Below are 22830 nucleotides of genomic sequence, written 5' to 3' on the forward strand. Positions count from 1 at the left end.
AAGTGAATCAAAATTGAAAATGAACGAGACAAAATCAAAATATTGTTTATCTAATCATTTTGTCAAACACTTGTTAAACAATTGAAGTGTCGAACAGATGTACACAACAACATCCAAGGCAAATAATCAAAACGAATATTTGTATTATCTTTGGTGCACCGTGTGTTACTGCCGTTCCGACAGGGATATCCCGATCCCACCAACCTCAGGTGTTGGATCAGTCGACTCAAGGACGACAAGCTGATATGATGAACAGTGATGGCCGGAAGGTCCATCGATTGGTCAAATCTTATTTCAGTTTAGCAGCCGGAGTTCTTTGAGAGGAGGAAGAATAAGAAGAAGAAGAAGAGGAGGAGTTGGATGAGGAGGTGATGCTCCAGGGTATCATGTGGGTGTCATGTCCATTGGGTAGCTGCCGAGGACGCGGAGGAAGGAACTGAACTCCTTTACTTCGGCGAGGGCGTTCTGCGCCCGCGGCTCCGCAAGAGACGCCTGGAAGTCCACGTAGAAGACATACTCGAAGTGCTTGGCCGTGCCTGCGACACCGCCGCCTCCGCTGCCGTTGCCGGCCTCGTCTTCCATCCGGATGGGGCGCTGCCGGTGCGGCCGGCTCTCGATCTTGGTCAGGCCGATGTCGCGGATGGCGAACGCCAATAGCACCTTGGAGAGCACGGACGTGCCCTCCCGGTGGCGGGCCACAAACACGATGCTCGTCTTGAACGGCCGGTCCGCCCGGGGCACGACGGGCTCCCGCGCCAGCATCACGAACCGCGTCATGTTTCCTTGGTCGTCCTGGATCCCGTCCGCCAGCACCTCCAGCCCGTAAAGCTCGGCCGCCCGCGCCGACGCAATGGCTGCCGTGTCCTGCAGCCCGTTCGCCACCACGTACTCGGCGGCCCCGGCCGTGTCGTCGAAGGCATCGCGTGCTACGTTGAGGCCCAACGCCGTCGAGGTGTGCTCGCACTCGGAGAGGGCCTGTGGGTGGCTCATGACCCGGGTCAGCTCCTCCTTGCGGACGCCCGGGAGGGCCAGGAGGCAGAGATGGACGGGGAGCTGGACCTCGCCGACGATGTGAACGCGGTGGCGGAGGAGAAGGTCGTAGTTCCGATGGATGCTGCCGCCCAGGGAGTTCTCCACAGGGAGGACGGCCCGATCGGCGACCCAGAATTCGACGGCCTGGAAGGCCACCTCGAACTGGTCGCAGGGGATGGCCTCGCAGCTGGGGTAGGCCTTGGCGGCGGCCGCCTCGCTGTAGGCCCCGGGGACGCCCTGGTACGCCACCCGGAGCTGGAACCCGTGTTTCGGGGCCGGGGACAGGTCGGCAATAGTGAGCGGCTGCGGGAGCTGGATGGGCACAAAGTCGAGGCCGGCGGCGGCGGCAGAGTAGGAGTCGTGGTCGTTCACGACGGGGCCCAGGTGGTGGCCTGCATCGCCGCCAGCATCGTGGTGCTGTGGCGGCTGCTGGGAGACGGTGGCGGCCTTGCTCGAAAGGATGGCGCAGGCGCTCTGCCAGTCGGCACGGTTGGACCCGACGGCCCCGTGGAATAAACGGGAGGCCTCCGGCCGGTAGACGCACCGTCTGATGGGGCTCCAGCGTGTCTGTTTGGCGCTGGGGACAGTCAGAGGTATCGACTTATGGCCCGTGGTGGCAGTAGCCAGGACAGCCGCCATGGAATCTGTTACTTACTTGCTCAGTTAACAGAGGAAGAGAGGTTTTGCAGCGGCAGACGAGGAGACAGAAGCCCCACTTATACAGAAGCCGAGGGAGAAGGAGATTCTATAGGGAAAACGCTGAAGGGACGTTTGGTGGGAAGTTCTTGTGGTCAAACCTTGACTCCCACAACTGCGAAATACACGATTCCTCTTCTTATCGCAACCCCTCGCTACCCTTCTCGAATCCTTCCTTCTTCGGTGTAAATTACAAGTGCAACTTCTCCTCACCCCACCCACCGAAATCAAAATTGTTGGTAGCTTCATCTTTACGCGGTTATTTACGAACCTTTGAAGCCATGCTGTCAAAGTGAGGTCAGTTAGAATGCTGCTCTTTCGCTGACTTGAAAAGGTCTATTTTTATTGCTAATGACTTGAGAAGCTGCACTCAAATGGGTTACCGCTTTCTAGTCGGACTGATCCATTCCCGTCAAATATTTCTCCCCCGTTTCCTCGTGTTGTTGTCTCTCTTTCCTAATAGCTCACGAGGCATGCCACCACACACCGACCATTCGCACGTACATGTTCCCACGTGAAAGTAAAATTAGATATACTGGTATTGTTGGCAACCCAATTGGCAGACAGGGAGGAGGACACACGTGTGTGTACATGTTGGACTCTCACCGCATCAAAAGATCGAGTGTCATCACAGTCAGCAATGAGGCATCTGATTCCTTGGCGCACGCGTGTGGGTGTGTGCCTGCCTCATCACACTCCACAATGAGGCATCTGATTCGCTGGTACGTGTTTTTTCCTTCGTTGCCACCATCTCATAAACTTCAGGTGAAGACCTCCTGAACTGCTCTGCCATTAATAATAAGACACAGACACTCCATCAGACTACTAGTGCCACCTTGGTTCGTACTAGGATTACAGGACCTATCAGTATTCAATTTAAACCAATTTGCACCAGCTTTGATCCGCCTGATTTGAGAATCCTAAGTCACTACTCTAAGAATCCAAGTCGGGGCTGAAATGAGAATCCAAGTCCCTACTCTACTCTGACTCAACCCGACATCGACCCTCTCACCTCAAAAATCCACGTTGGTGACCTTATGTTCTCGGGATCAAACCGAGCCGTACTAACTCCTGGACCACGGCATGAAGTTAGCACAATAATAATCTATTAGCGATAATAGATCTAAGGATCATATGATTTATATAATCCATTTACATGATTTATTACATGTAAATGGAGTTCTAAGATTAAGAGAATTGCCTTAGTTGTCTAATAATGTAAACCTTGAGTTTATCATTTGCTTTCTTGTAGAGATATACATAATAATAGTACATAAAAGCAGTGGCAATTACCCATGCAGAGATATGTTCCAAGGAGATTTCAAATGACCTTAGACTTGGGAACTGGAACCATATTAGAATGTTCTCAATGCCTGCATAAGCAAGAAACTTCACAGTGGTACAGAAACAAAATCAGCTCAAATAACAAGCAGTCAAAAGACAGAAAGAAGTCAACTTTTCTTGCATTAAGAATTAAGGCCGCGTTAGACTGGTCATCATACAAGAATGAAGGACTTGACTTCCTAGCAACAACTAAGATAGGTTGAGCTATCAGCCTGAGGAAAGGCAGCATGAGTCTTCATTGGCAAGATGTGATGATGATACAAGCTGTTGCATCGAAGAGGTTTTTCCCTTGACCAAGGCCTCTTTATGCAGGATTGCATTTTCCAGCGAGTGAGACACCCAGAAACAAGCAACAAGAGAAGACTAGTCCAGCAAGAAGAACAGCTAACGAGAACTAATTAGAATGGATCCATCATCAGACCAGAAATTTCTGCATCTGTAGCACCACACTAACAGCAGGAGCAGCTACCGGCCAGTTGGAGAAGCCGGCACTGAAATGTAACATGATAATTTTCCAACCTCATTCATGCTCGAAAACGAGCAATTCTTCTGAAAATGCCTAAGAAGATGGAGATAACTGGTGGACAAGGTGTTATTTTGGCATCCGTCCCATCCAGAACACTGCATAAGAAAAGAGAGATTCTAGATATGTACCGATTGCATCTTCATCCACCATCTATTTGATTGATAAAAGGCACTGCACGATGCTGATCATACAACAATTTCTCAGCCAAGACAACAATGGTTAATTATTTCAGCAAAGGATGGTAAATTACTTGTTGCAAAGTTGGAAGTCACAGACAAGCAAAAGGTGTCGAAAACCAGCAATGCAGAATCAAGTGCATGTAGTATCGATTCAGCAAAAACGTCTTTTTTACTTGTGTTACCTGTAAATTCATATTGCCTGTGGCAGTTCCGACGCAAAAAAGATGCTTAAAATCCGATTATGGTGAACATCAATCTTTTCAGAAAAAAATATTAGTGAGTAGACTCGAGGAGAATGCATAGAATCGATTCGCTGTATCCATCGATTCCTTATTTTTTGTATGGACCATTCATAGCACCATGGATCAGCATCTTCTTTGTTTTTGTCAACGACAAATAAAGGAAGCGTCTCAGTACAGATTAGAGAGACCCCTTCTTGTGATGTTCAGCAGTCATCTTGTTTAGGCCATCTGCCGATTGGTTAACTAAATTAAGCACAAATCGGACCAAAGATTTTGACAAATCTGAGCCCGATCTCATATGGATGGATTTGTTTAACAAGTGCAAATAACAAAGAAATCTATAAAATAGAAAAAATACGAGAGAAGAGAATCATACTGTAAGTAAAAGTTGGAGCAGCGAGGACAAAGTTGTTTGCTCTGTTGTGAGACTGACTTCGCTCCAGAGAGAAGGAGCCTGCAGGTTTTCTTTTTCTTCTCATCTTTTGCACCCACGAGCGAATCTACTGCGATAACAAGAAAAGTCCCACATTCACGCCAGTTCTGTTCTTTTATGACTAATTTTTTGAAACAATGGAGAGAAAGTAATACGAAACCAGCACGAGAACTCTCCGAGATTCATTACATGCTCACTAATTTGAGTTTTGGTACTAATAATGATAATAAGTTTAATCGTGTCAGAGTTGATACTCAAGATCAGCCTAATCATTAACACGAGCATGTAATTAAACATAGGCAACCAACATATGAAGATTAGTTAGCCGATGAAAAAGGAATAATGGACTATCATAAAACTAACTAAAGACGAGGTATAGGTATAGCTCAACCTCGACACTTCAACCAATGTGATACTATCCGTCCACAACAACCAACAATATACGATGATAACTTGGAAGATGACAGTAAAAAATATGAAAGGCATCAAGCACCACCAAGATGAAATAGACTATTGGAGGATTACCGTCTCAAAGTAGATCTCCCCAGTTTTAATGGCTACCTTAGCATTGAAGCTTTTCTTAACTAGAGTTATGAAGTAGAGAACTTCTTCGAGGTGATAGATATTCCTGATCAGAAACAAGTCAAGCTTATTGTATACAAGTTTAGAATAACAAAAGTAGACAATTAAAGATATCAATATAAATATGGTGAAAGGTGAAGCAACTTCTCAAAAGAAGATTCCAACCCCAAACTATGAACAATAGTTGTTCTAATAATACTAAGGCACTCGATTTGTTACCGAGTATACTAATGAATTCTTATGTATTTTAGCCATATATAACTTATCAAAGTCAGAAGACTAACAGATAGCAAGGTACATTAATGGACTGAAATTTATAATTAAAGATAGAATGTCTTTAACTTTGATATTAATAATAGATAAAGCTCGTAATATGTTATTAAAGACTGAATGTTATTGACTCAAACTTTAATTACTATTTGGCAATTCTCTACCTGACAACATGACCTATTATTAACAAAGAAAAATAAGCTATAACTAAGTCAATATAATTTGAAAATCAAAGCACAAATATCGGAGGAGCAATAAGATAAGATAAGCTAAGTATAGCTCGACTACTACAAACAATTTATATGTTTGACCCTAGGTTAGAAAGTGTTTCAAACGTAGGGAGTCTTGTCATAGTTCCAACGAGTATTGTGCTTGTAAAACTGTCAACCCTGCATTTATAAAAATGATTTTGAAAAAATAGGAGATGTCCGATACAATTAATGATACTGACAATGCTGAAATAGTAGAGGAAGAAGCGGAATACGTCGCATGCATTGTAAAAAGATTATTACTCATCCCAAGGCAAGAAGATCCATCTCAGCTCAAGAAATTCTCACTCTTAATACATCATTAATAACAAAATATATGTATTGATTATAGACAATAAAAACTGTGGCAACATAATATCCAAATAACTAGTGAGATACTTCAAATTATAGACAAAAGCTTATATAATACCATACAAGCTAGGGTGGATTAAAAAAAGACTCAACTGTCACTATAATTGAGATATATAAAAGTTTTTCTCTTAATTGGGAAAAGCTGAGGAAGTTATATACGAGATAGTTAACTTAGAAGAAATATGTCTATGTATTTTGGTGGAACGAGAAAAAGATTATCATTTTACCGACTAATAAAAATAGATAAATCTAATATTTCTAAAGTGGAGGGGAAGTTTTTCTAATCCATTTTCAACTCTATATAAGAATTCATTACTAGTTATAAAGAAATAAGAGTTTGCTCTAGCGGAGGGACAAGAGTCACTTGAAACAAAGATTTTAAACAAACTAAGATTGATATTAGAAGAATCTCAAAAGAGATTATCCTTGAAAAGTTACCGGATGGACTTCCACCCATGAGAGATATTTAGCATCAAATTAATTTGACTCCAGGAGCAAGTCAACCAAATTTATCTCACTATGAACTCAAAGAGAATAAAATGTTGAGAGAGAAAGTATTCAAGGAAAAAAAAAAGAGATTATGATGTACTTGCAAAAAGAGATATATCTCATGAGTACTTATAATAAATTGAAACCTAAGAAGTATGGTTCCTATAAGGTCTTTAAAAAATTAATAACAATGCTTATATGATTAATTTACTAGATGATTAGGTGATCACAATGATCTCCAATATTTCTAAATGAGAATCTATTATATATAGACATATACTCTAGAGAGCGAGTTTTTTATTAAATAGAGAGGACTAAGAATAAGCCAAAAATAAATTATTTTTAAAAAGCAAGTTATCCACTTATCACTTTTATTTATTTAACATTATTAATTTTTATATTTTATATTTTTTTCAATAGTCCCACATTGCTAGTTAACTAATTTTAAAGGTCTAAAACTAGTATAAATAAATACCTCCTCTAAGCCTATAAAAACATCAAAAAAATAATATTTTTAGATATTGTAAAGGTTTTCTTCATATTTGATTTTTCGTCCTTTTTGTTAAATCATTTTACTATAATTCTTTCTAATAGTAATTTTTTATTTTGTTTTTGTTCTACATGCTTAGGGTCTTGTCATGCCTGGTTTCGTTCCACAGGGCGAAAACCCCTCCTCATTCCTATTGTTTCCTTATCGAAGGAACATGTGTTCGATCGGAACATGTGTTCGATCGGAACTCCACCTGAATCACCAGCATGTCAAGGTGTATTGATGAGTCGACTTCTAAGAGTCAGATCATGGTTGAGCCAAAATTTTGTGCCAAAAGAGAATCAGATGATATTAGATTGAACTCGGATCCAAATTTAAAGGGATAGATGGCTAAAGAACAAACCAGAATCTGATTAAGGATTCAAAATTATTGCTCCAATTGATTATGAAATTGCAGGCACATCAATATCTAATTTTTACCGGTATCAAAGTTCAAAAACATAAACCGCCGATGGGTAATGAAAAATATAAGTATTCTTTCTTGCTTCCTAAGTTAAATGCTTAAGAAATATTAACCGTTGGGGGTGAACAACTTTGAGTCTTGGCCTCGGGGCCGACGTGGCTCGATTCGGGTTCGGATGACGAGGATCTTCCTGGGGATGTTCATCGGGACGGTTCGGGTCCGGATGACGAGGATCTTCCTTGGGATGTTCCTCGGGACGGCCAAGGCGGTCGGCTCGTTTTCTCGGGGAAGGGGTTCCTCGCTCGGGTGTTCGGTGGGAGGCCTTCGTCTTCGCACCTGCACACAGGTCGGGTCGGTGGCTCGGCCCGACCCCTCCGACGATCAAGTCAGATGATGTGGAGAGGTCTTTTGTGTGTGTGTTCGGTCCTCCTTTCCGTTTAGCATGCGCGGGTATTTATAGGGAAGCTTACTGTGCCTAATGTGTCCTCTTGCAGGAGCAGGTAGCGTCTGACACTGGCATTGGCGTGGCATGCGAGACCGAGCCCGGACATGATGTTTAATGTGCCTCGATCGACGTTTCGATCCGTTTGACTAGAACGAGATGAGGCGTGATGCGTCATCTGGGGCAGGTGACGTCAGCCCCGGTCTTGTCGTCATTATTACCCTCATTAAAAAAAAAAGAGGAGATTTGTTAGATATATATATATATATATATTAAAAGAGAGAGAGAGAGAGAGCAGTTCGATCGAGGGTTGTGGAAATAACAACTAATGACGATCCAGGGGAGTCTCCACTGTTTGTTATGAAGGATGAATCCATGGAGGGACACTCTGTACGTCTGATTTTGGAAAGACGATGAGAGGGGATGTCAAAGGCCATGCCATCGGAAGACGAATCGAAAGGTACAGCCGGTTCGTCTTCCTGGGTTTAGGCGCCCTCTTGCTTGGTCATGTAAGGAAACAAGAGATGTGACGAGGGGATTCCTCTCCGTGGAACGAAACCAGCCGTGACAAGACCCTAAGCGTAGAGCTCGCCGAAAAGAGGTTTTCGTTTGTTTCCTTTCTTTTCAATGTTTCGAAAAATTAGTCGTAGAAGAAGCAGAACTCAATGGTGTTTTTGTTCTTGCAATAGTAGATTCTCTCATGGGTGAAGAAGATAGAGAAGAGGAAGAAGAACCTGCAGGCACCTTCTCTGTGGAGCGAGGTAAGTCTCGCAGCAGAGCAAACATCTTTGTCTTCGCTGCTCCATCTTTTATTTACCTGTATGATTCTGTTGTTGTTTATTCTATGGATTTCTTTGTTCTTCGCACTCGTTAGATAATCCATCCGCAAAAAACTCAAACTCGGGCTCAGATTAGTCAGTCTTTAGTCCTAGTTGTGTCTGATTTGATCATCCGATCGGCACACGGCCTAAACAAAAAGGTTTCTCTCTAATCTAAACTGAGGGACTTCATATGTTTTCTTGGACAAAAACGTGAGGAAAAAAAAAGATGCAGATCCGTAGAATATGTTTAGTCAAACATGGTTTAGCAATGAAGACGAATCAATTCTGTACATTCTCCTGGAGTCAGTATGATCATTCCATTTTACAGAAAGAAACAAATGTTACACATTGATGTTTTTCTGAAAAGATTGATGTTAAGCATGATCGGATTTTAAGTGTCTTTTTGCACCGGAAATGCTACTTGTGAGGGTCAAAAGTTTAACAGGCAACACAAAGTCACAGGTAATACAGGCAAAGTCACATTTGGACTGAATCAGATAGTACATGCACTTAAATCTGCATTGCTTGTTTCGACACTTTCTTTTGATTGTCTCACCAACTGTGGTTTGAGACTGCTAGTCTGCCTCTCACTAGAGTGAGTCCAAGGCAAAGAGTGCAAGTATCACAAAAAAAAAAAGAAGAAGAATAGGAGAGAGGTTAGATGGAAAAGAACAAACCTATGACTTCAACTTTGCAACAAGCAACTTCTAAAACTTGTTTGAGACAACTAAAGCTACAACAATGTAGTTTTACCATTGTATGATATTCTATTATCCATTTTCATATATAGCGTCTGGCAGAATCATGTGAGGGGAGAATTCTAGATGCTTAATTATTAGGGCTACACCATAATATTTTATTTGATCAAGATTTCATGTAGCTGCTGGATGTGTATAATATATGTATATATGTGTGTGTATATATAATTTTAGATCCTGTCAATTATTATTTTGTAATGCATCTGCCTTTAACTACCACAAGGTTGCCTGTACTGCATCCACAACTATCCTCTTCTGAAAAAGGAACGAAGAAAAAAAAAAGAAATGAGATTTTTGTTGGTGAAATAATTAACCATTGTTGTCTTGGCTAAGAAATTGTTGTATGATCAGCATTGTGCAGTGCCTTTTATCAATCAAATAGATGGTGGATGAAGATTCAATCGGTACATATCTAGAATCTCTCTTTTCTTATGCGGTGTTCTGGATGGGACAGATGCCAAAATAACCTTGTCCACCAGTTATCTCCATCTTCTTAGGCATTTTCAGAAGAATTGCTCATTTTCGAGCATGAGGTTGGTAAATTATCATGTTACATGTCAGTGCCAGCTTCTCCTACTGGCTGGTAGCTCCTGCTGTTAGTGTGGTGCTACAGATGCAGAAATTTCTGGTCTGATGATCCATTCTAATTAGTTCTTGTTAGCTGTTCTTCTTGCAGGACTAGTCTTCTCTTGTTGCTTGTTTCTGGGTGCCTTACTTGCTGGAAAATGCAATCTTGCATAAAGAGGTCTTGGCGCCCGTGTTTTTTTATCAAATCCTCTCACACAAACAAATCCTGCAAAACATTATTACTCACAAATAAGTACATAATCACTGTTAGTTATTCTCTTCTTGGCAAGATAATATCTGCCTAATGAGGGAAAGGATTTAGCTAGCAGGTCAGGACACTGTAAGGATATGTGTCATCGCCATTGCATGAAAACATCTTATCATCAAATAAATCTTAGATGTGGCTTATCGCCATTGAAAGAAAAAAACTCTTCTATGCAACAATTTGTATCTCATCTTGCCAATGAAGACTCATGCTGTCTTTCTTTAGGCAGATAGTTCAACCTATCTTGTGTTGCCCATGTCCTCTAAAGTAATTGTTGCCAGGAAGTCCTTCATTCTTCATTGTGCAACCAGTCTAACCGGCCCTTAGTTCTTAATGCAAGAGAAGTTGATTTCTTTCTGTCTTTTGACTTGTTGTTGTTTGCCCCATTTATTTCAAGAGGAGCTGATTTTATTTCTGTACGACTATGAAGTTTCTTACTTATGCAGGCATTGAAAACATTCTAATATTGGTTCCAGTGCCCAAGTATAATGTTTTATGAACTCTCCTTGGAACATATTTTTACTTGTGTAAATGCTACTCCTTTTATGTATTATGAATTCTCTACATAAAAGCAACTGATTAACTTATGGTTTACATTATTAGACAAATAAGACAATTCTGTTAATCTTACACAACTCCATTTACGTGTGACATGACCACAGCAGGTTAAATCTCATAAATAAAGAATCAAGGAATGCAAGTGCAGATTGCAACCTAGGATTCTTGTTTTCAACAATTCTCAATAAGCTTCATTATACCATCTTAAAATAGTAGGATAAGTTTTCTGAAGTTCTACATGGATTCCCTATAAATTGGGAATATCAGTACAAATGCATGAGCATGCAACAAATCTACACCTGAGCTTTCCAAATTGATGCACAAATATACAAATGGTCACCCTAATGGTGTATCAATCTTTCAACTGGTAACTTTGATGTCAATAACCAGTCACTCTTCATGCCACTTGAAGGTTCCCAAGATTAAACCTATCCACTTATTATACATATATTTCACAGAGAAAAAAGATTCCTCTTTTATGAAAAGGAAAATTTATTGTTCTTGTGCAGACATTATGTACTAAAATACGAGCGCTTCTTATGCATTGAAAATCTGATGTCACTAAGGGCATTTTCATTACCTATTCTCGTTACTTCTGTTATATGATTTCATTTCTTTAATTTCTTAGAAAAGGACCAGAAACAAAAATTAGCAATTATCATGTCATACCTCTCCAGAAACAAAGTTGTATCTCTTCAGTTGTTAGACCTGACAAGCGTAGACAATTATGAGAAAATGTTAGCATCTTCGTTCTAGTTGCTTGACCATGAACCTGTAATGATCACTGTATTTACTATTTATACCCTTAAATATTGTCGGTACTGAAGTTCCAAAATAAACTGTCCTCCTAGGCAGGTTCCATATCCACTCCCTGGGTACGTCAATTGGGTTACGGCTTGAATCATGATCTGCAAATACCTGCATTGATGCATTGGCTCTGAGCAATTTTGGTAAAAATGGTAGCAACCATGAAAATATATTTATTGATTTGTCATCATAAGCCAATCTTACTACTCTAGGAGGAATGTGACTAATTTTATCATCAGAAACATGTTTCAACTCACCTCGTTAACTTGGAAATAGGTCCCATTGAGTGGAAAACTTCCTTTCATTGCTGTCCGACATGGAATCTGTTTGTGACAATATTTCATAGGGACAATGAGCTAATACCAGTGTCTATTAGAAATTGCAATAATTACATTCATGATCATTTTCTTCTTTTCTTTTTTTCTGTGTCTGTCAATGAGATCTATAACAGTAACTGATACTGAAAAGAAACATAAGAGAGTGCAAACATTACCAAAATTGTCCCTCTAACAATTTGTGCCTGTGCTTCTCGTCTACTATTGCAGGTAAAGCATGTGGTCATGTTGCAAAACACACCTGTTTCTAGTGCGTAGCAAGATGCTTTTGGTGGTTCTGTTGATTGTGCAGTCTCACCTGATTCACATTTTTCACATTGTCACGAGATCAGGTGCATTCTCCTAACTGTAGCCAACAATCAGTAAAAGATTCTTGCCTGGGGTCCATATGGCCAGAAGATATGAAGAAGGATCATCTGGTTCTCTTGGATCCAGCTGTGACACATATTAGGACATGATATTAGTAATGGATGAAGTTTCATATAAACTGGTCTGACAAAGGAACTCACTCCGTCCAAGAGGGGGTGTGAATCTGGAAGTTCATATCTGTAACAAGGAAAAAGGATAAGTTTCACTATTTAACTCAAGATAGACATCTACCATCAGATGAAACCAATTTGACTATGCCTACAAATCACAATTCATCTCTAACAAGTTGGTATCTAGCTACAATACCAGTAAGCTTCTGGATTATGTACTTACACATGATGCTCTGTTCGTAGGCGGCTGACATTTTTAAGCTTGGGCATGGGAATTGAAGCAGCCTCTGGATTAATAGCGACTAAAGCCTTGGACATGTCAATATCTTGAAGCTCCATGTTGTTTGCTTGCATATAGTTATGTAAGTTTTGTGTGAACTCCTCAATATTTAATTTAATAGTAGGAATTTCCTCAGGATCTTCATAAAAAGCATCCTCGATTGCTCTTTCTTCTGTTTGAATGCTTTCAGGTTCTGGTGTTGCTGGTTCTTCAATGATAGGCTCACAGTTCTCAGAAACAACTCTTTCCTGTAAGGTGCTAATTCCCTCCAGCTGAGGTATATTTGTTGGATTGAGAGCTGGTACATGATCCTTTTCATAGGCAATGGGTACTGTGGAACTCACTAAACTTTTCTCATCTGGTCCTGGGAGTGCTAGTCTTGCACTGGAACATGGATTAGTGCATTTAGTAAATTTCCTTCTCCATCTTAATAACTAGAAATGTAATGCATCTAGATGAAATATTGTCTATATAAGCTACAGATTTAAATTGTCCTAAGTAGGAGTTTTCAAGCCAATGCATGCCTAGATTCTGATGTATTGTGTCTTTAATCAAAGACATCTTTATTCTTAACTGCACAAAGCTTAGGTCCAATGTTCAATCAAATTCATCTTTGGATATTTTTGCTTGTGGAAGAAGGTTGAGAATCTCTCCAATCTTTTTCCAGATGTCTATGATAGTATACTAATGAAGCACTTTTTAGGGATAATGCAAAAGACATGCTTCTTTGCTGTGTGTTAATCACCTATTTACTTACACACACATCAAATTTCCATATGGTTTAGACCCCATAAAAATATTTCATAGGGCCAAATATACCTCACCCAATCTGAAGGCAATATATGTTTTTCCGATAACAAACCTGGCATATGCGCTTGCAAAATGTTTGCATTCTCCTCTCATTGGGCATGCATTGCAGTTAGGCTTGCTCTTAGTACAGAAAACCTGCACAAAACTCATACTATCAGTATCTGTATCTAAATAAGACTAAATCTGAATGTGAATATGGATTTTGTCCTGACTAATCGACCAGCATTACCTTCCCAAAAGTTATCATTTGATAATGTAATTCATACCTGCAAATTCAAGAACATAGATTTTATTGAGTGAATCATGAAGTGCATAGTTAAAGTGCTTTAATAGTAAGTTTGCAAAATACTCAAGTCTATCCTGTTAGCTGATTCCCCATTTAAAAATCTTGGTAATTAGAATCAAAGTTCTGGAAGATTGTCTTCTTCACTAGTAACCTGTCAAAATAGCTCATTTGGAGCAGGGTTTGAAACTTACAAAGTCCGTTGATCAAGCTTACAGAGCCGCGGCCAAAGGTACTTCTGAATGGTCTCTAACATAGGGTAGCTTTGCAAGCAAAAAAGAAGGGGTAAGACTTCTTTTGAAAATTTAATGATTATTATTGAAAATTGATCGACATTAACATACAGCTCTAGTAGATGCAACTGAAGGGACTCGGGCAACGGTTGTAGTGGTACCCATCCCAATCTTACACATATACGACCAACATTGGTATCAACCTGCAAAGATGGAATACCTGGTAAGATAGCTTTTTTGCATTTAAACCCTGCTTAGTAGTTCATGAAGATAGAGCACTTACTGGAAAAGCTAGATGCTGAAGTGTCAAAAGTCGCACACATTCCACACTCTTGAGTCCCAATCCTCGTACGCTGAGGAGGTAGTTCCTGAAATCCACACATGTTATAGTTGGTTTGGCTTTCATGTGAAAGACATTCTCTTTCATACAAAGCCTAACAATACCCACATCAAATGACTCTTATTCCAGCAAAGTGATTCTGTGGACACTACTATATTTTTAACTCTCAAGGCCCATAGTTCTTTGACAAATTGCTTGCTCAAACTAGCTGTTTATTTCATCCAGTCACATTGTGTCATTTTTGCTTCTTTTCAAGATTTTAGGCCCTTATTTAAGATAGAACTAATAATTGGCATAGTCAGAGACAGAGCAATACAGACAGGCTGTATAACATCATTTCCTTTCATGGATCATTTTTTTTATCATCCACTAGGTTTTTAGTCAAATCAAAATCTCCATTCACTTAGAAGGATTAAAAAACATTTCTTAAAAAAAACAGAAAATTGCACATAAATCTATTTTGACTCTTTGAAACTAACAGCACATTTAGCATCTCAAGTTTCATATGGTTATATGTGGCATTAAGTTAATATCAAGCAGCCATAATACTAGCATATTGATCTTACTTTGCTTTATCTGGTTCAACTTCCCTTAACCATTCCAGATCAATGCTTCCATGATCTCTAACCAGTCTATTGAGAAATTCCTGCAGATGACAAAAATCAGTATAAATCAACATGATGACAACAAAAGTTCTGGTAATTTTTTTGTTTAACATACCTTGATCCGCTCTGCCAGCATATTGTTCATTCCCCTCTCTCTAATGGTCTCTGATATTTCATTTACTTCAGCACACCTTACTGCTTCCCAGTTAACTGAATCCATGGTGTCATGGATTCTCTCCTTTTTGGTGCCATCTCGATTCACCTCTTTTCGCAAACTGTCCCAGTCATAGTTCTTCTTTCTTTCATTTTCATCCTTTAACTTCTCTTTTGACTTTCTTTTTGGTGTTTGAGCTGAAATCTTTTTAGAAACATATGCATCATCCTTCAAGTCTAATTGTACTTTCTCAGAAGCTTCCAGTGGATTCCCATTATTATGCAAATTTGGAAAATTTTGCTGGTTGTCAGAATTCTGAAGTTGAAACTGAACTGCCTGTTTGGTGCTTTCAACTTCGAATTGCCTTTTCTCGTCCTTCTGGAATTTTACTATATTATCATCTGGTAAAAGCGAGTATTTCTGGGAAATGGATTCACACATGGGGGCTTCATTTATGTCTGTCTGAAGGTTACCAGGACAGCAGAACTGCTTTATAAGGAATGATTCTGCTTCTGGACTAGCTGAAGGTTGTATAAAGTGTTTGTATGTTGGTGCATATATATCAACTGCAGGTAGAGATCTAGGGATTGCTGCCAAATTCTGCTGTCTTAGAAGTTCAGAGATATTGCCTACTGAATGCTCACTTGATGACTCCATTTTTCCAAAGTTGCTTGTGGTTTTTGTCCCAGAACTTGAATCTTGATTAAATATGCTTTCATCACTGAGTGCATTGACACACTCCATTACCACCAATCCTGAACTTGAAGATTCGTGGAAATGATGAGGCAATGGAAGAGAAGCAGATATACTTGCCTCAACAAGATTTGCATCTTGAAGATTGGTAATAGATGTTGACATGGATGACTTTACATCTCTGAGATTACCTGAGACATCCAACACAGAGTTTAGAAGCTCTGTAAATGAAGTCGAATTGGCCATATTGTCACATACACTTTGAATTGTCACATTTTCTACTCTAATACTTGACAAGGAGTTTATTCCAATCGGATCAGCTGTCTGAACTGGGTTTTCTGAAAAATTTTGTGAAGAAACAACAGAGTTTTGTGACGAACCAGCATCCTCCACTGACCATCTGTCTTCAGCCTCTGCTACACTTGCACTTCCTGTCAGGGTGACTGGCGTGCCTGACTCAGTATCAGGTGATTCATGACTGACGTCTGTTACCATTTCCTTTGAGTCCAGATAGACTTTTGAATAGTCAACTACTTTTCCACTAATATTACTTCCAAATGATTCATTACTGTTTGCAGTTTCATTGTCTCCTACAATCACTAGAGAACTTGGATCATGCAACTCTTTATCTGATATCTGTCCTTGCCATTCGCTGGTGTTGCCATCAAGGGTTACAATGCAGCTACCTTCATGCTTGATACATGAATCCGTTTCTTGTGCATTGGTTTCTGAACCATGGCATCCTGACAGAGGGAATCTTGCAGCAAGTGCCATGAAGGCAGAGCTGTGAAGATCAAAAAGATTATCAATGGAGTATGAAGGTGAAAGCAGGAGTAAATAGTTATTACTAAAATGTCTAATTTGTATCTGCATATTTCATTTACCATCCAATCTTGATATTTTACTTTACCTTGATAGATGGTCTGAAACATTCTGGGTAAGAAAGACACCAACAACTGAGTCCACAACTGAACCTTTCCACTTAGAGAAACGCCGATCCCCTGCATTAAGAAACACCACAAGAAGTAAAATTTATAGGAAATGAAGTAGAGGAACAAATCATGGTCAGTAGCTGGTAAAGTATCACAGATGAAGATTTAATGTTATTGCACTGTCATGTCTATTTTATATTATCACGTAGAGCTATAAAAAGTGGTTTATAGTCAGTACAAATATGTCAGAATATATATATATGTATATGTATATATATAAATATGTATATGTATATATATATATATATACATATACATATATATATATACATATACATACATATATATATATACATATACATATACATACATATATATACATACATATACATACATATATATATATATACATACATATACATACATATATATATATATACATACATATACATACATATATATATATATATACATACATATACATACATATATATATATACATACATATACATACATATATATATATATACATACATATACATACATATATATATATATACATACATATACATACATATATATATATATACATACATATACATACATATATATATATATACATACATATACATACATATATATATATATACATACATATACATACATATATATATATATACATACATATACATACATATATATATATATACATACATATACATACATATATATATATATACATACATATACATACATATATATATATATACATACATATACATACATATATATATATATACATACATATACATACATATATATATATACATACATATACATACATATATATATATACATACATATACATACATATATATATATACATACATATACATACATATATATATATATATACATATATATATATATATATATATATATATATATATGTGTGTGTGTGTGTGTGTGTGTGTGTGTGTGTGTGTGTGTGTGTGTGTGTGTGTGTGTGTGTGTGTGTGTGTGTGTGTGTGTGTGTGTGTGTGTGTGTATATATGTGTATATATATATAATTCTTGCGGCATAAAATTTAGCTGGACATATGATGACTGAGAAAAGAAGCAACAGTTCGTCATACATTACTCTTAAAATCCTGTAAGGAAAACCTTTAGCACAAAAGGACTTATATAGGAAACAACCAAGAGTAAGCACATCATAGTAATCTTATCAGAAGCCTTTGTTAATGAAGCAAAGGCAAAAATAAACACTGACCTATAAAAACACCACCAGAATTTGTTAGAATCTAATGGAAAGTTTGTCATGAAGTCTTTTAAGGTAAAAAGCCATATTGAAGTGTAAACAATGTTTACCACACTCAGGAAGGAAAGATAAATACTCCTAAAACATAGAGAATTTTAGTAAAACCAATAGTATGACTTTTATTGTGGTGCACAATCTGATGTTGTTTCAGATTATTATAAATTATGTCTTTCTTCAGGGATCTTGTACTATGTTCCATCACTATTTAGATGTTTTCAGCAGTGCATTTTTGTTCAAGATTCACTCCAAGTTGAACATCACAGCACTACCATGGTTCTATTGGCATTAGAGAAGAGAACTAATGAACTGGGACCACTTAAGCATATTGATCCCTCGATATGCAGAAATTTAGATAGAAACTTTGATAATATACAGAAGTTAAGTGTTCATATAATAGAGTGATACCTTGGACAAGATGCATTCGTGCAATGAATGAATCTACCCGTCCACAGAAAACTCGCCTTTCTTCTGCCCACCATTTCTCTTTTTCACGTTCTGTTCCATCACCCACTTCACCACCTTCTTTGCCCATCAGAAGATTCCAGACCCTGTTTGTCTCAGAATCTAGATCAACCTTGGGTCGAGGGCGACGTCTTTTAGCAAGATCAAATAGGCCCCCATATGGAATAATCACACCAGCTCCTTCATAAGGGACGATAGCATTCTGTGTTTTAGCTGTATCAGCCTTATGGAGCCCATTTATTGTCAGATGTCTTAACTTCCAAATGATATCATCTAAGGGATCTCCATATAATACTATTGCTCCAGGATTTAAGCAACTACCACTAGAGGTATGTGAAACTTCCGTTCTGAAATCTTGTGAAATTAGTGAAGTTGCCTCCGGAATCTTTTGACCAGGACAATTCTTGAATCTACATGAAGCAGCCACTTGTCTTTGAAATTCTACTTGGTTGGCATTTATCAGATGATTGACAAGCTGCACTTCTTCCTTTCTTTGTTGCTTTGTTCTCGTTCTTGATTTGTTGCTTACCACTTGGTTTTGCATGCAGGTTAGGAATTCATGATTCTGACTTTGTCGACCATCAGTACCTGAAAATGGCTGTGGAGGAGATGAGAGCTTGTTATGGTCCATGGCATACTGTCCAGTTTGGTTCCCATGTTTTCTTATATGGCCAAAGTTCACTGAAGAACTCGACGAATTAGCAGAATGCAGTTCAAAGGGTGGCTCTGATCTCTTTGCTGCACTGTTTATGGTTTCATAAATCGCTGGCACATCTTCTGCTATTAGCTGTCTTTTGGGGCCCATTAAGTTTTGTGGATCAGCTGAAGTAATAACTTCAGCAGTATTTGCCTCCCTCTGGTGTGTTATAAAATCATTCAAAGGCTTGCATGTGAAAGCAGTAGCAGATGTGAGTCCATTTTCATGCTCGATTCTTTGCTTCTTGTAACTCTGAGATGCACATGGATCATTGCAAGTTGCACCATGTAATTCACCTAGTCCATGGACCCTGTCACAGGCATGCATGAACTGTGTATTTGTCGAATTTGGAGCATCATGATAAAGAATATGGTTGTTTTGTGTCCTGAGCAGCAAATTTGGTGTTTCATGCGAGGCGAACTGATTTATACGAGCTTCTTGAGATCTATCTGGATTGGAAGTGATCCTAAGGAAGTTCTTCCTAGCTAGTTTCTTCAAGTTCTCCCTTTTGTAAGGCCGAGGAGGTGTTGTTGGATTTTCTGGCATTGTTCTACATTCACCTAGAATCTGTTCAGCTCTCACTGTTTCTCTTCTATTATGTTGAGGACGTGGGATTGGATTTTCCACGAATCTTATGTACTCATATGCAACTTTATCTATTGCACTGTGGAGGACAACTGGATCCCCTGGTGCGAGGTTGTCTGCCGGTGCCACTGCTCGAGCATAATGTAAGCTCGGAGCCACATCTATGCTGATGGTGTTGCCCCCCACAGTGCATGACTCTTGAGCTTGAGATCCTGCATTGTTTGCAAAATTCAGCACTGATTCTGGAAATCCACCTCTGGCTTTTGGAGCCTCTGCATCAAAGTTCAGACATCGTCTAACTGATTTAGTTCCATGACTACTCTCTGGATCTGCAGTTGCCCCTGGTATGCTAAGGGGATTGTCTGAAGAGTTCTCAATTTTTTTCTTCCGCACATACTTCCTCTTGCCGGAGGGGTTGTCTTCTTTATTCTTCACAGACCTTCGAACTGATTTGGTCCCGTCGATGCTGCCTGGAGCAGCAGCTTCTTCCTCTGGCTCACCGGAGGGGTTCTCAGAGGGCACCTGAATTTTGTTCCTTCGCACATACTTCCTCTTACCGGAAGGGTTTACGGGCTTGGGAGTGGCTGGCTTCGGAGTTCTTTTCGGTTTGCCTTCTCGGATGACCTTGGGCCTGTGCTTCTTCCTTTTAGGCTTCTGCCGTGGCGTCTTGTTCAGGTCGATGCAGTTGTTTTCTAGGTTGCCTTGTGCCTCTGCATTCAGCGGCCGATCGATGCCTTCTTCAGATGTGACAACTGCCCTCGTTTCGGGTTGCTGTTGGTGGGAGAGGACCACTTCAAATGACATTCCCGTGGTTAAAGAAGATGATGGTGCTACAGGATCCTCCGAAAAGCAAAGTTCGACTTGGTTCGCGACCGGGGCTTGCGGCCTCCCTGCCTCCTCTCCGCCGGGACTATCGTCCACCAGGTCGATGACTTGAAGAGGCAAGCCATCTTGCACGAGCTTATTTTTCTCCAGACTCACTGGGGTGCGTGGATATTGCATCAAATCTCTCGTAGCATAGCTTACTGTTTCCTCCCAGGAGGAATTAAGATTTGGAAGAGCACTCATGGTTAATTCATCTGCAATAATTCAAGCTGAGAGAATCAATCTACTTAATTCGTAGAAGAGGAGAGCAGTTGGTCAGGGGGAAGAGAGACTCACTCTGTGCTCCCATAATGGGGCTAAGATTACAACAAGAAAGGCTTGAGTTCAGCAACACCTTTCCATTCAGCAACAACTGGTTCGCAGATTCAGGCATTCTGTGGCCGCCTTGGATCTGCGAAAGCATGAGCGGCGTGAAAAATGGGACCTTGCTGGCGGCGGCGGCCGCGTCGGCAAAGGCCATCAGGTTCATGTGAGGCGTCTGCGTCCATCCGTCGGAGGGATTGCCGAAAACGGACATGCCCGGCCCCAGCCCCAAATTGTAATTGCTGACTTGGGGGTCATGGATTTGGCCGGAATAAGCCAATGCCGCCGCCTCGTCGATGGTGTTGAGATCCTGCAACCGGCCGACATAGCCCGCCGCACTGGAGGCATTCGATCCCGAGAAAAGGGCGTCCTGCGAGAAGCCGCCACCGTCGCTTCCGTTCAAGACGTCGAGCCAGCTCGGCGCTGGCGGTGCGTGGCTTATCTGGCCATGGCCGGGGACGAGTGTCCTCGCCGGGACGGGCTTTGCCGGCGTAATTGGCGCCCAAGGACTCTGGATCTCGAAATCCTGCTCTTGCCAAAGAGGAACTTCTCGATTGAAGTCCATCGCCAGGCGACAAGCTCGGTTCTGACACCTCAGTCTTCGCCGAGAGCTTCAGATCCCATCGTCTCGAGCCACGCCGCAGCAGATCTCACTTCATCCCTGCCTTCCCCTCTCCAAGTGATGCCTCCGAATGAAGATAGGCAAGAAGGAAAAGGGCACGGAAGGAAGGGAGCGTTGGGGTTTCCTCAATGCTTCTTGTCCTGGAAACAGAGGAAGATGGAAAGAGTAAATAGACGATCAAACCTGAATCTTGACACTATCTCTGCACTTAAAAGCCACAAGATCTCCCCACCAGGAGTCCCGCTCCCTCTGTCTCTCTCACGCACACAGATTTAAGGCAAAATGGGGAAATCTGTATCAACTTGGAAAACAGTAAAACAGATTTATGTCAAGCAAATTCGGACAACCGGCAGATGAAGCAAGGAGGAGAAATCGTGAAGATGAATCAGGAAGGAAGGTCAAAAGAAACCAAAAGCGAAAAAAATAATCGGAGAAAAATGAGAGGAAAACAGCAACTCGATCCGGCAGTTTCTTCCCCACACAGACCACCACGGAAGGAATGGCGAACGCCTCAGAATCTCACCCGGTCGAAAAATCTCGAGGTTCTTCACCCCCTTCGCTCTCGAATCTCGCAGGGGAATGAAGATACGAAAAGAAGGAGAAAAGAATTAACTGCATCAAATCTCGAGGTTCTTCGCCCCTGCGAGAAATAGGGAAAAAATAAAAGCAATTACTTGTGGATTTTTGCAGGAAATTCTTCCGAGAGAGAGAGAACAATTAAAGCAAGACGAAAGAAAACGCACTTCTTCTTCACTCTACATAGCGGAAGCCATTCAATGCAGGTTGCGAAGGCGGAGGAAAAGATTACGAGTGTAGAGCAGGAAGGATCGAGGAGAGATGAGAGACCAGAGGGGGAAGGAGGGAAGGGGGGGAGGGGGGGGAAAGAGAGGGAAGACTCGTTCTTGCTGTTCCTCTTCTTCTTATTAGAGTCAGCCTTTTTCCAACTCGCTCCTTTGGTTCCTATCTTTGTTTTTGTTTTTGTTTTCGTCTTCTTCGTCGTCGCCGTCGTCGTCGTCGTTATTTGATAGCGTAATAGTTATAATGATAGGAAAATACATAGCCACCACCACTTATAACGTAGTCTGCAATTAGACAAAGGGAATTTACCGTTGGATTGGTAACTCAAAATAAATATTAAATATAAGTAAATAGAACTGTGGAAACTGATGCTCGTGAGAGTCTGTGACGGACTTGTCAACTAACCAAACGGCCTTTGGCGGGTCGCTTGCTG

At 40.5% G+C, this 22830-nt stretch overlaps 2 protein-coding genes across 4 annotated transcripts; both read right to left on the reverse strand.

Moving 5' to 3' along the window:
* Positions 1 to 123: 123 nt before the first annotated feature.
* On the reverse strand, positions 124 to 1798 carry LOC135624168 (arogenate dehydratase/prephenate dehydratase 6, chloroplastic-like). Its single transcript, XM_065127576.1, has one exon. The coding sequence runs from the start codon at positions 1669 to 1671 to the stop codon at positions 385 to 387; it is 1287 nt and encodes a 428-aa protein (XP_064983648.1). The 5' UTR covers positions 1672 to 1798; the 3' UTR covers positions 124 to 384.
* Positions 1799 to 9723: 7925 nt separating this feature from the next.
* LOC135624624 (protein ROS1A-like) lies at positions 9724 to 22499 on the reverse strand. 3 transcript variants are annotated; one of them, XM_065128443.1, is made up of 20 exons: positions 22343 to 22499; positions 22123 to 22239; positions 20951 to 21739; positions 18451 to 20868; positions 16707 to 16797; positions 15065 to 16580; positions 14911 to 14990; positions 14288 to 14372; positions 14116 to 14207; positions 13966 to 14034; positions 13718 to 13754; positions 13541 to 13623; positions 12622 to 13062; positions 12429 to 12465; positions 12297 to 12354; positions 12078 to 12217; positions 11842 to 11907; positions 11581 to 11695; positions 11447 to 11485; positions 9724 to 10180 (listed from the first exon to the last, which is right to left on the reverse strand). In XM_065128443.1, the coding sequence occupies exons 3-20, from the start codon at positions 21540 to 21542 to the stop codon at positions 10035 to 10037; spliced, it is 6105 nt and encodes a 2034-aa protein (XP_064984515.1). In that variant the 5' UTR covers positions 21543 to 21739; positions 22123 to 22239; positions 22343 to 22499; the 3' UTR covers positions 9724 to 10034. The 3 variants fall into 3 exon arrangements, with proteins under 3 accessions (XP_064984515.1, XP_064984516.1, XP_064984517.1); XM_065128444.1 differs by lacking the exon at positions 22123 to 22239 and having other exon boundaries at positions 22343 to 22491; XM_065128445.1 differs by lacking the exons at positions 22123 to 22239; positions 22343 to 22499 and adding an exon at positions 21832 to 22093.
* Positions 22500 to 22830: the final 331 nt, after the last annotated feature.

This window comes from Musa acuminata, chromosome BXJ2-10 (genome assembly GCF_036884655.1).
Source record: "Musa acuminata AAA Group cultivar baxijiao chromosome BXJ2-10, Cavendish_Baxijiao_AAA, whole genome shotgun sequence".
NCBI lineage: Eukaryota > Viridiplantae > Streptophyta > Magnoliopsida > Zingiberales > Musaceae > Musa > Musa acuminata.

Bases quoted from the DNA above. Each gene is read 5' to 3' on its own strand.
- LOC135624168 (XM_065127576.1), bottom strand. From the start codon at position 1,671: ATGGCGGCTGTCCTGGCTACTGCCACCACGGGCCATAAGTCGATACCT.
- LOC135624624 (XM_065128443.1), bottom strand. From the start codon at position 21,542: ATGGACTTCAATCGAGAAGTTCCTCTTTGGCAAGAGCAGGATTTCGAG. The intron at 16,798-18,450 runs GTATCACTCTAT...TTCTTAATGCAG, and splicing joins ACGAATGCATCTTGTCCAAG to GGGATCGGCGTTTCTCTAAG. The intron at 11,696-11,841 runs GTGAGTTGAAAC...GCATCAATGCAG, and splicing joins CCTATTTCCAAGTTAACGAG to GTATTTGCAGATCATGATTC.